At 33.6% G+C, this 12,971-nt stretch overlaps 2 protein-coding genes across 4 annotated transcripts in view; both read left to right on the top strand.

The window, feature by feature from the left end:
- Positions 1-1,921, top strand: part of LOC100177427 (integral membrane protein GPR155) — a 13,027-nt gene extending 11,106 nt beyond the window's left edge. For 2 of the 3 annotated variants that reach the window (XM_018813148.2, XM_026834116.1), the window contains exons 21-22: positions 301-501; positions 1,581-1,921. In XM_018813148.2, coding sequence (XP_018668693.1) covers positions 301-501; positions 1,581-1,614 — 235 coding nt within the window. In that variant the 3' untranslated portion in view covers positions 1,615-1,921. The remainder of the gene's footprint in view (positions 1-300; positions 502-1,580) is intronic. The other variant, XM_026834122.1, reaches the window with a different exon arrangement.
- A 1,117-nt stretch (positions 1,922-3,038) lies between these two features.
- LOC100175101 (endophilin-B1) lies at positions 3,039-10,653 on the top strand. Its single transcript, XM_002125585.5, has 8 exons — positions 3,039-3,233; positions 3,408-3,549; positions 4,103-4,231; positions 5,377-5,603; positions 6,591-6,680; positions 7,348-7,445; positions 7,796-7,985; positions 9,645-10,653. The coding sequence occupies exons 1-8, from the start codon at positions 3,147-3,149 to the stop codon at positions 9,750-9,752; spliced, it is 1,071 nt and encodes a 356-aa protein (XP_002125621.1). The 5' UTR covers positions 3,039-3,146; the 3' UTR covers positions 9,753-10,653.
- The last annotated feature ends 2,318 nt before the right edge of the window (positions 10,654-12,971 follow it).

The raw sequence follows: 12,971 nt of genomic DNA, 5'->3' as shown, positions 1-12,971 counted from the left end.
TTTTTATGTATGGCTGATAACTTAGACAACCCATTAGTGACCACTGGGTTGGAGCAATTGCCGTTAAGTGTCTTGCCCAAGAGCACATACGCCCACAATGGTAGCAACTTCGATCCTTGAACCCATAACCTCTGGGTTACAGGCAGGCGCGCTAACCACTATGCCACGACGCCAGACACTTTACAACTCACGGTATTTGAAAAGCCCTGAAATAAGGCACTTCTATCACAACAACTGTCACGGCACCTTTACACAAGGTTTAATAATTTACATTAATTCATTCATTCATATTTCTTGTAGCAACACAGTTAAACACAAACAACGTAGTCGTACACTGGATGATTTAAGTTCCCGTCCACAAGACACAAGTGATGACATGATGCTAAACCTTGCGCATGATACGCTTAACCTACTACAGTATGAACAAGCCAGCACATCAAGGCAAGTTGTCCATGCTGTTGTACAACCAACACCCAAAGATAGTGAAATACTGAATGACTGGTAGGCGGTAGTGACAATGTGCATGACCCACATGAAATTAATTGTAGTGTTATCATTGATTTATTTGGTTGCTAAAAATAAGCTTGCAGTACTGTGTGTTTGTTGTGTATTGACATTCTGTGTATTTTAATTTTAATCTATAGAAGTTATTTTATTTTATTTTTTTCAGTGTGGTTTTATTTGCTAGTTCAGTAACTAAGTTCCCAGTGTTTTATATTGAACAATGTTAAATGTTTTCATCATTTACTGTGTCTGTGTGTCCTGTTCCAATCATATTGTTTCTTCAATTCACATTTTGCTGCTTTTATAACAGTTTATATTTATCCTTTTATAATAACTTGTTTTTCACATTTTTTTTATAGGGTAATACTGCCTTTACTTTACCCACAATAACATTTAGTACTGCACACTCTATATATTAATTTGTGTTTATGTTTTTTTGTAAACGTATTGATGTTGTTTTATTGATGAATGTTGTAGAAATGAGCATAAGTAATTCTGCTTGCCACACGAACTGATTAAAAATAGGCACTTCTAATTTGACTGCTTGCTGTGAACGGAATGTATTATTTAATCAGCCCATACTGTTACTCTAAACTAAAGTTGTTTAATTTAGTTTTATTTAACTCACTACAAACCTGAAATATGGAAGATGTCAAAATACTCTCCACAACGCTGTAATAATACTGATTATTGTTTTATCCTCAATGTGTTAACTCGTAAGCGGACACCAGGTGTATGAAACAAAACACCTGTGTTTTTCTTGGAGAAAACAACAATCAGTGAGCGCGTGGCACTTTGCAGCCCCTAATTGTGTTGTAACCACATAGCAAGGGCCAGTTACTAAACGGTAATTGCTCAAACTGATTGTAGCTTATGGGTTGTACAAAATAAAAACACACAAAAAACAATTGACCACAAAGTTGAACAAATAGTAGCTCGGGAGTGGGCACGGAGGTGTGAAACAAAACACCACTGGTTTGACGACCGTTTAGCACTCCAGAACGCCCGCCGAATTAAGATTTTAGTTAAACCAACCTATTAAAATCAACTTAAATTTTAACGAAAATTTTTGTCAGTTTTTTCAAGCAGGTGGAAGATTCGAAGTTTTAAGATGTTATAATATCATGGTGCAACTGCTTGATGAGTATCATCAATTGTGTTTCTGGTACCAGTATGTCAAGTCCACAGTGGAACTCCTGACTTATATGATAGTCGGTGGCTGGTGCATTAATGTGCCTTAAAGGAGATTCTTGACTTCAGTATTTGTTGTTTTGTTCCTTAATGTGTTTTTTCATCGAAAATAATTTATTGTTAAAGTATTTATTCTGTTGTATACGTCCAGTAACTTAATTGGTACGTAGCAGTTAAGCCAGTGTTGGTCGCAAAACGTGTACAATAAAACATTTTTACGAGAATACTTTTTCTAGTCTTTTTTATGTTCTTTGTTCGGGTTTATCCGTATTTGTTATTGTATTTAGTTTCTGGGTAGGCCTACTGTTTGTCAGGTTTAACGACCACGTTAACCACAAAATTCAATATTTTTCTAGAATAAACCTAACAAAATTGAAGCAATATACTTTAACTATTATTCCAGCTGTAATCAAAGGTTGCAACGTAAGAAGTTTCCATTTCTATGTATTTTAATAGTGTTACTAGAGTAAAAGTATATACAGAACCATGTAAAAGACGCCGCGGTAAAATGTGTTGCATTAAGTTAAAAAACGGAATTTAAGAAGAACCAGCGCTTTCTCTTTCAACATGTGCTTTCTTGTAGCAACACAGTTAAACTCTTTGGTAGAGACAGACGCGCAAACCACTTTGTCACGGCGATATTAAAACACACAAGGAATTAGATTGATTCGCACACCAGGTGTATTTTTACAAGGTCGAAAATAGACATCCGGGTAAAACAAGACACTTTAAAAATCCGTGTTAATTTTGATTAATAAGTAAATTTATTATTAGGAATACACGTGAACAATACGAAATAATGCTGTACGCATTAAAAATCAAGTTTAAACATTGTTTTCCTTGCCCTACTGCTATCATTTTTAACATCTAAAGTCCGTCCCATCACCAGTTTCTCTCCGTCCCTCCACCATTCCCGCCTGTCCCTCTACTTACTTCGGGAACAAAATAATTCTCCCCCATCCCTTCACCTTTAGTAGTTTCCCTTCTTCTCTCCACTTATTCCCTCCATTCCTCCGTCCCTCCTTAGTGCTGTCCAGCGATATAGCGTTGCAAACACTAAGATAGACGTCATAATCGTTCGAGAGGACGTACGAAAAAGGCAGCCAGTCTCTTGCTCGTCGACGTTTAGTTCCTTTTTAATCAACGAAACAAGTTTCCATTCACCTTTAGTAGTTTCCCTTCTTCTCTCCACTTATTCCCTCCATTCCTCCGTCCCTCCTTAGTGCTGTCCAGCGATATAGCGTCGCAAACACTAAGATTGACGTCATACTCCTCCGAGAGAACGTACAAAAAAGGCAGCCAGTCTCTCGCTCGTCGACGTTTAGTTCCTTTTAATCAACGAAACAAGTTTCCATTCATATGGGTGGGCGACAGCTGATTTTTCACGTACGATACTTGGAGGATTGGTCTACGTTTAATATAGAGATAAAAGCTTCGCATATTAAACAATCATGGAGTTCAGGGTTCCTAAGTTAACTTTGCCAGATATGCGGCAATTTACGTCGGACGCAACCACTATGTTTACACGGGCAAAACAGGTAAATTTATAATTATTAAATTGTATCTTTTATATGATTGATGTGGTTTTTTATACAGTTATGTGATCTTTTTACAAAAAAGTATATATATTCTTCTTATATCCGGAGCTGAATCCGATTTTTTTTTTTAACCTAATTTCTTCTTTGTGTCATTGTTTAACATTTGTCCACTAGTTTACAGAAGAAAAGCTTGGCAATGCAGAGAAGACCGAGTATGACGCTAACTTTGAAAATCTACAAATGAGATACGACAAAACAAAACATTGGACTGAAAAATTAAAATCCCAGACTGAAGCTTCGTTGCAGCCAAACCCAAGTATATGAATGTTTTATTCCAGTGTTGATAGTAAAGTATCTGGTTCCAGTATTTGTTAAAAATCAGTGGGGTGTATGCTTAAAGAGAAAATGGAGCCGAGACTTAACGCTGTTACCATTGTGGGAGCATGTGTCCTTAAGCAATACATTTATTGTCAATTGCCACAACTCAGTAGGTCTTTATGGTTATCTAAATTGTCAGTCATACACGAAAAAATGCAAACAAATAATCATCTACAAAGTTGGTTACTTGTATACGGCAGAGGTGTATGAAACAGAATCCTGTATTATAAGTACTGTCATTGCAATGCTGCATGGAAAAGCAATTTCGTATTTTTAGTTTATTGTATGATGTTTTGCACAAAAAAGTAGACCCTGTATTTTTTAGAAGTATGTATATATATCTTTCTTGTTGGTTGTTTTGTCTTGTCAGATTTTTATGTAGAACCTGTCTGTACAATGTTTTAATGATAAAGTAATGAATTTAAATTGGAAATTAAAATATTCTATAGGCCATATATATATATATATATATAATGTTTTGTTTTTATCAGACACACGAATGGAAGATTTTGTTTACTTGAAACTTGACAGGAAGCCACCAGATCGTGTAAATAACACAGAACAACTTGGACTCACCATGATAGAGGCTGGTAATGACTTTGGACCAGGCACAGCTTATGGTAAGAATAAATATTGTTTGGAGTAATATTTGAAATTGCTCATATTTATAAGAGTTATAAGGAGGCATCACTTTTTACATTTAGTTTTGAAGGTTAGAGTAATAATTTATTTGCATCATATTTAAGGTGATCCTACAAAGCCATTGGCCATTACACGTACTTTTGTCAAACATGGTGCTTTATTGATTAATGTGGTAAATACAGTTTAGCCTACTTCAGCAATGCTCATTTGCCTGGATGCCTAACAGCAGGCTAAATTCTTTATGGCTAAAACAATGCTTAATAAATAATATGATGTCACCCCTATTTTAAGAGTTACGGTAAATCATCTCAGAAAGATGTTACTCTTATGTAGATAAGGAGGAATGTGTTGTTTTTAAATGACTCATTAAGTTGATCAAATTAAATGAGGCACATGAAATTATTTGTTTGATGTTTGGTAGTGGAATGAGATTAAAATAAGTCTGGTAAACCTGTATTTGTGTGATATTATTATTATTTGTCATGTTTTGATTATTGTTCATTTTAATTTTTGTTTCTTATACCAATTTATAAGTTCAAACTATTTCTCATTACTGTACATGTTTAGCTATTATAAGAAATAATGTTTTAATGTATTGTATTTTCCTTGTGTTGTGTTACTGTATGATGACCAATCTACATAATCGATGGTAGATAGGAAATAGCTGTAACAGCAGCTTGATGCGTTTTCATACCTTTTCAATCAATAGAAAGTAAATTATTAATGCTAAGAAACATTGAATCATCCTTGGTGAGAATCCACATGTCACTCATGACTCATAAATAATATTAAGCCATATCTCTTCATTGCTTTGAGCCATATGGAACACCAAAGGGTATTTGAGGTTTATTTAAGTCCTATAATTTCAATTTAAGTCTTATGATTTCTAGAGGGAAAATACTGTCTGTCATCAAAACACCATCATGCCAGCATTGGAATATCTCCAATATTATTAATTAGTAAAAATTACAACCAGGAAGCCTAAATTTCTTCAAAGGCATCTGTGTTGTTACTGCCTTCCCTACCATTAGCAAATGATGGTGTTTGTAGTGCACTCTAATGAATGGTCTACCAATTTACCCTATGGTTATGTGTTTAACATAAAACTGCAATTCCCTTCCAGGTGGTGCGTTGGTAAAATGTGGTGAAGCACAGATGAAACTCGGTCAAGCGCAGCAAACATTTATCCAGACAACTTTACAAAACTTCCTTCAACCTTTGTCCAACTTCCTTGAAGGAGATTGTAAAACAATTCAGAAAGAAAGAAAGACCTTGGAGAAGAAGAGACTTGATTTGGATGCGAGCAAAGCGAAAGTGCGACGAGCCAAGACCTTGGAAGCTCGACAAGTAGTAAGTCGTGTTTTCTTTTTATTGTTTTAAGTCTCGGCATTGGAAGTGTGCGGCCAAAGCTTGGCAAATATTACCGACTTGTTCTGTTTACTCAAGTTCTAATACAAACAGTAGTGTACTGAAATAAGTTGCAAACATGACTGACGTTAATCATAAATATGATTACTGAATCGTGAAGAAAGGGGCGTGGCATGACAATAAAATAATTCCCCCGCATCACTGACTGATAATATCTTGGCATGGGTTTTAACTTAAACATGGGATTCAGGATGTATATATTTGTTGTCAAGTTTGATTGAATTTATTTTTCTATAGTTTTTTTATAATATGCAAGGACAGGGTATAGGTCTTACCACTTAATCATTATTTTTTTAAATGTTTCTGTAAATGTGCAATAAATTTATATTTGCCAATATTTGAGATTTTAGGTGAATATGGCTTTAGCAATTCTAAAATTTTATTTGTAGACTGTAGTATATACTTTTTATTTAATTTTCTTTTTATTTAAACTATGATCTATTTTTGTGTTTGTGGAAGTGGCCTTGGCCCTTGATAAGGTACTTTATACATGAAGATGACATATTTCTCAAGTGGTTGTTAGGTTTCTAATATGACATTGCATCTTTATAGTTATAACTATATATTTGAAAGGCCACAGTTCAATTCGAACCTCAACATGTTTTTGTGGTTTCACTGAAGGCCTAGCGTCGACACAAGTATTAATTTCAGCCTGAAACCCTGTATTGAATAGACGTCGTACGTCCTTAATACTTGGTGTTGATTGGTTTCATTCAATCAAATCATTCTTTTATGTTTTGGAAACTGATGCCAACACTTGCGTATCTAGTTAAGAAAGAAATTTGACACTATTATTTTACCAATTTTTAATGCTCAAGAAGCATAACGTTTAACAACACACTTTTATTGGTTTGTTATCGTAAACCAAAGCAATTTGTCAGCAATTTAAAACACACTTTTGTTCCACAGTCTGAAAGTGAGCTGCGAATTACACAAACCGATTTTGACCGACAACAGGAAATAACTCGACTTTTGTTAGAAGGTGTTAGCAGCACACAGGTGATCTATGAACATGTTTATCATGCGTGTCTAACTTTATTTCATCATATCCTGCTTGTTCTACATTCAAGCTTATGTGGCAAATCTAGATCACTTACAAAAATAAGTGTGCTTATGCCTAAAAATTACTTTAATTCTTATATTTTATTAGATAACTTTTGAAAGTTGATTTATAAAAAACAGTACTCAAACATGTAACTGTATTTCACCTAATTAATTTATACAATTTTTTAATATTTTTAAAAAGATATTTATGTATATATATATGTTTTTTTATATATGTTTCCAAAAAATATTTGTTCTGTCTGTACTTCGTACGCAATTAGGTTGTATTTCTTGCTATTTGTGTTTATTGTGACACAGATAATTTTTCATTAATTGCTGATTTATGCTTTTTATACGACTCTTTAAATTCATGACATAATAATATATTTATATATATATAATATATAGGCCTATATATTGTTGTTTTTATTAGGCTCAATTGTTAGGTTTAAAAATGTCTTTCTTTTATTAGTATCTAAAATTCAAGTATGATTTTGTTTTGTTATTACTTAAAATTTAAAAATTAATTTGTTTTGCGAATCTATCATAAAATTCAAAAGAGATATTTTATCAATCGATTTTCATCACTTTCTGTTCAAAACTAATATCTTCCCAACCACAGGCTCACCATTCCCGCAGTTTAAATGAATTTGTTGATGCTCAAACTGAGTATTATGCAAAGTGCTACCAATGTATGAAGGACCTACAAGCTCAACTAAGGTGATATTTCTCATACATTTGTCATAAACTATTTGTAAAAAGAAATTAAATTCATGAGTTGACCTACTTTTCTGTTACTCTGTGGTTTTTAACCCAAATATCAAATCAGGTTAAAAAAGAAACGTATTTTCAGTTATTTTACTTGTTTTTTTTGTTTGTTTTTTTTCAGTATAATTTGCATTATTGATAAGATTTTTCAATTAGTTTATTTACTAAAATGGCTTACAAAGAATTTAAAAACATTTGTGATAAGTGCTTTATTTTTTAACTGTAGATTTTCACTATAATTTTGGTGCATGATAAATATATATTTCTTGAAAATTTCTACAAATTGTGTTATATTACCCCAGAACTTGTGAACCTTCACCTTCCCTTGGTTTATATAATCGTTCCAACTCAACCAAGTCAACTGTGCAAGTTGGTAACATAACGGGCGCTCACAATAATGAATATACACCACTGTCGGCCAGCAAGCAAGCACGTGTGTTGTACGATTACGACGCAACTGATTCAACAGAGTTGTCATTGCTTGCAGATGAGGTTAGTGCGATATATATATTTTCAGTTGTTTTTCTTTGCCATTTTATGAACTTTTTAATATTTCTAATGTGTGCGTAATGGAGGGACAACATAGGAATTAATTTGAGGATATAGCACTGCACAATGGTCAACGAATAATGCTTAAACTAGAGGTTTTTGGTTCAAACCTTGATTCTGCCAACATTCCAAGCAATATGTGTCATGTTGTAAGGCACTTGACCGGTCACTGATGGTGTGTTTAAATTTTAAGCCATACTGTTTAAACAAGAAAAAACATTCATTTGCAGTTACCTCTGTGTGTGTGGTAACTCGTAAACAAGCATGAGGTGTATGAAAGAGATACCTGTTGTTGTAACCTTTGAGGTTTTTCTGTAATTCTAAATGAACTACGTTAATTCTTTAAAAGACTTGGAAATTTTAAAGTTTGTGGGAATAACTGTTTTTCCTGTTTTAAGTAATGAGAAATTGCTTTACAATGACTTCCTGTATTTATAACAGGAACTTAGGTAGTTCAGCATATATGAGCTTATGCGTAATATGGAAGAGTATTTTAATATTTTGTAAAACATGGTATTGTGCAAATGAAACCACAATCTACAGGCTAACATAGTTTATATGCTGCTTTTCCCAAAAAAGTAAAATTCTTCAAATAAAATGAACAAATAGGGAAAGCATGCACGCATGTTTACCCCAAATTGAAAAATATTTTTCAAAAATATGATAAACTTATCGAACATCTATATTTACAAAGCGGAAATTTTGAAATTATCAAATAGAAATATGAATTGGTATCAACAAAACTAAATTTACCCACCACTGTTTTTACATTATCTGCTTCTTATTTCATGATCTCATTATCTATTTGTAGATTACTGTCATTTTACACATCACGTTTGTTGGATAAACAGCCAACAGCTGTTACATAACAAATTAACAATTATAACAGTTCTATGTTTGTTCTTAGATTGTAATTCATATTTTATTGACTTTAATTCATTGAGATGTTTAGTTTTATAGAATGAGCCAGGGTGTGAATCCAACTTGTATACATTATTTAAAACTAAAATTAAACATGTTGTTGACAAAACACTGCACTGACTGCAGAGTATGTCAGGTTGTCATCAACACATTGTGTGTCCTACTTTAGTCATGTGTCTAAGATATTATACTTTTTATTAGCACATTTGATGGTGATATTTTATCTAAATAGGTTCAAATTTATATCAGCTAGCTAGTATTTCAATCCAAAGTTGTGAAACAAGGAATTTCAATCAAAGTAAAACAACTAAAGTTTTTTGCATTGTGTTAAATTTTGGTTCATAGTGCGTGATAAAGCATAATATAGGTGTTTTATTTCACTACCACACATCACATGACCACACACTCATACATGCAATTTGCTGGTGTTTGATTTTTCATTTTTAAACATAATAGATAGAAAATTGAACACACCATTAGTGACCAGCCAATTGTCTTGCAACAGAGCACAAATGCCCAGAATGGCAGTAGTAAGTTTTGAACCTTAAACCCTCTGGTTTAAGCATTATTAACCACTGTGCCTTCACTTACGACACAAGCGCTAACCAAAGAGTCAACTTTCAATAATTAGTATCGTGAATCTCGGATTGAAAAATAATAAAACCATATTTTTTATTTTAGATCATCTACGTACATACTGCACCTGGCTTAAGCAAAGATTGGATGATGGGTCAGCGAGGAACAACAAAAGGAAAAGTTCCAGCTTCGTATATTAGTTTGTTGGACTGATTGAAATCAAACCATGTCTGTTGTTAAGAATATAAACAGCAGGTTATGAAAGCAACATTTGAATAATGTAGATGTTGCATGAGACTATTTGCTGTGGTACAGCATGTATACAATGGACTGCAAAAGAATATCCTATTTACATGTTAATTTATTTAAATTAAACCACTGGGTTAAAACTTGAATATGTTGGTGTTTAGTTTAAGGACCAGTTTTTCTGCAGTAAAAGCTGTTTAGATCACAAGTTCAAAGCTTTATGACGCTGTGTATAGACATGCCTCTTCATTGTTTTAGGTGAAACTTTGGTAGTTTAAATGCAGGTTCAAAGGTGAAAAGAAATTTCAACATATTGTCTGAATGCGATAGTTCGCTTGAAGTTCGCTTTTTCCTCGTTATTATTACGTAACAATGTCGTCCCAGATGCACTGTGACGTCACTGTTCCATTTTCCCCGTTCTTTAATTCGAACGTCAAATTTCAAACGATCAAACTAAAAAGAAGCTTTTTGCTGATTTTCTTCTATGTATTATTCATATTACGTTTCAACTCAATACAAAATTGTTTGTTTTATTTATTACTCGTCTGTACATTCTATAATATAAAGATACTGGGTCATAACTAATTTATCGGATTAAATACAGTACAGATCTGGAGTTTATTCCCGATTTAATAATTTAATAAATTTGCTTTTGCGCTTAAAACTACAAAAAAAATTGCTGCTTTTTTTTCTGAAAAATACATTTTTTTCAAATAGACAACACCATGTAAGTTACATGTATCTTTATATCTCTCCCATACATTGCCACTTATCGTTGTCCACATGGACAACCAGTCATGACGTAGCTATAGTTAGTAGCCTACACTGCTTTATCATCTGTCGTTTGAATAAAACTTGTGAATTAAAATTGCTTCGTTTTATTTTCAGATAGGTTGAAGGAAAGTACCGTCATTACGAAATATTCGAAATTTCACATTTTTCGTTTAAAAATTTCCTTTTTAATAATGAAAATTTCCCATAAATGCATCGTTTTGAGTAAGTATTCCACTATGATACGGAGTATTTGGTTGTCTTACAAACCTCGCGTTCGCTTACCAGTTTCCAAATGTAATTTTGGGGGAGATTGTTTTGGCTGAATATATAGAGAAAACTGTTTATGGAGATTACGCTTTGAGATGATGTTAGTTTGTTTTGTATTGTTAATTAAACGTTCTGCTCTCGGCTTATGCAGTTTCACTCATGATTAATTAGCTAGCTTATTAGTGACGTGAGCGGACACAAATATGTTTTGACGTGACTACAATCAATTATTATGACAGAAAGAAATATCGATAAAAGATTTTCAAAATTGTAGTTTTCTATATTGTATATATTTTTACTTTTAGATGTGTAAAAATCAAATTATAGTTGAGTTGGAGAAGAAGAGACTCGGCGTAAAGCCTGCCTTTAAATCTCCCTTTACCGGTAACCTTGGCGTAAGACGTGCCATTTAATAAATCTCTTTTACCCATATAACCATTCAATGATAGACGAAAAATGCTACCGTATTATTCGACAGTATGCTCTATCAGAGGGCCCGGTAAAGTTGATAACCAATTAAGGCGCTCTCTGTAAGATGATTTGTATAGAATACAATATTTATCAATCATTGTTTGAACAATATACCCATCATCGTTCGAATAGATCATTTATATTAATCAACCCCGTGTGTTTTCGAATTTGTAAAACTACCCCTGCTGTATGCTAAATCGATAAATAGTGGTATCAACCAAAAAAAACGTTATGTATTTTAAATTTGGAATTATTTGGCAATATCTGCTTCATCTCCCCCACCGAACTATACATTTGTTCAGACTGTTGAATTGGACCGAGGGCTATTGGGCATGCGGCGCAACAGCAAGTTCTTCTTCTACCAAACATTCTTGGTTGGAATAAATATAGTGACAGCAACCCGGTTCAAATTGAATGCGACTCTCTGTTTAAAATGTTCCAGACACGACGTTTGCACGTTAAAACTTAAGCTTGTTTAAAAAATAAACAATGCTAATTGCGAACTATATACGCTGTCTTTGCTTTACAAAATACAACGACACTAACATAGTAAACTGTAACAATGAAATAATCTGGGTGTTTAATTCATTGTTCGTAATTATCGACACAGCATGATATCTGACGTAAAATCAGACATAGCCACGCAGACAGTATAGATGGTAGACATGGTTATTTAAATGCTGCAAAATGTACCAGAGAATTTGAAACGGATTACAAATTTTGGTCGCATTTTTCATATAAATTTTAATACAGATTAATAGTGTTATTGTACTTTGGTGTAAGATGGAACATCGTTAGCGTCTGTATCCCATATTTCCTGAATGTGTTTTTACAACAACATACTTTTAGAGTCGCGAGGATACGGTTATAAAATTATGTGATTATTGTTTATTTACTACCAAGTGGGACGAAAAAGGCGAATGATGTCCTATCTTACCCCATCCTACTATAGTTCAAATGAGCAGTCATTTAATTTTTGCTATCACGTTTATATCTTGGTAAAATATATATTTCAACATAACCCTGCAGTATATGATGCAATGTAGATGTGCGTGTAGCACATATATACCAATACGGGAATATCGTTTCGGGGAACAAGCATTTCATTAACGTGACATGACCTGTGTATTATAGCAAATGGCTTGATGTATGATACCACGTTTCATGAAATCTAGTTTTTTACTTTTTTTGATCGGAGGGCATACACAAACATATATACCATTATTTTATTCTGTATGGGTGAGGTTCTTGAGGACCTGGGATTTAGGTCTGCTGATAACATCATTCGAGGACTACACTCGTACTCCCAACGTCACAACCGAACGCACTTCCACACAATGTTTATCTTCGTTTGGGCAGTCACCACACATGCAACTTTGTGGGTAATTGTTTTCCTGTATATAACTGTTAATTTTGGCAACTCGTTAGTGACCGCTGGGTTGGAGCAATGTGTGTTAAGTGCCTTGACCGAGGATCGAACCGGGTACCCATAGGTTACGATACAAGCGCATAAACTACCAACCTCTCTGGTACGTATTGTATCATTTCTTTACTACAAATCGGTCTTTCGAGCTGAAAATTTAGTTTGAAAAGTGCCGAGTCAGCATAATCTGGTATTCAGCTATATAGAAACAATCGAAAAATTAAAACCTACTGAAGTCGTTATATTCACGA

The sequence above is a fragment of the Ciona intestinalis genome, chromosome 1 (assembly GCF_000224145.3).
Source record: "Ciona intestinalis chromosome 1, KH, whole genome shotgun sequence".
NCBI classification, from domain to species: domain Eukaryota; kingdom Metazoa; phylum Chordata; class Ascidiacea; order Phlebobranchia; family Cionidae; genus Ciona; species Ciona intestinalis.
Note: the sequence above shows the minus strand (reverse complement) of the source record. Positions and strands in the feature narration are given on the sequence as shown.

Bases quoted from the DNA above. Each gene is read 5' to 3' on its own strand.
- LOC100175101 (XM_002125585.5), top strand. From the start codon at position 3,147: ATGGAGTTCAGGGTTCCTAAGTTAACTTTGCCAGATATGCGGCAATTT. The intron at 3,234-3,407 runs GTAAATTTATAA...TTTGTCCACTAG, and splicing joins TGTTTACACGGGCAAAACAG to TTTACAGAAGAAAAGCTTGG. The intron at 4,232-5,376 runs GTAAGAATAAAT...ATTCCCTTCCAG, and splicing joins TGGACCAGGCACAGCTTATG to GTGGTGCGTTGGTAAAATGT.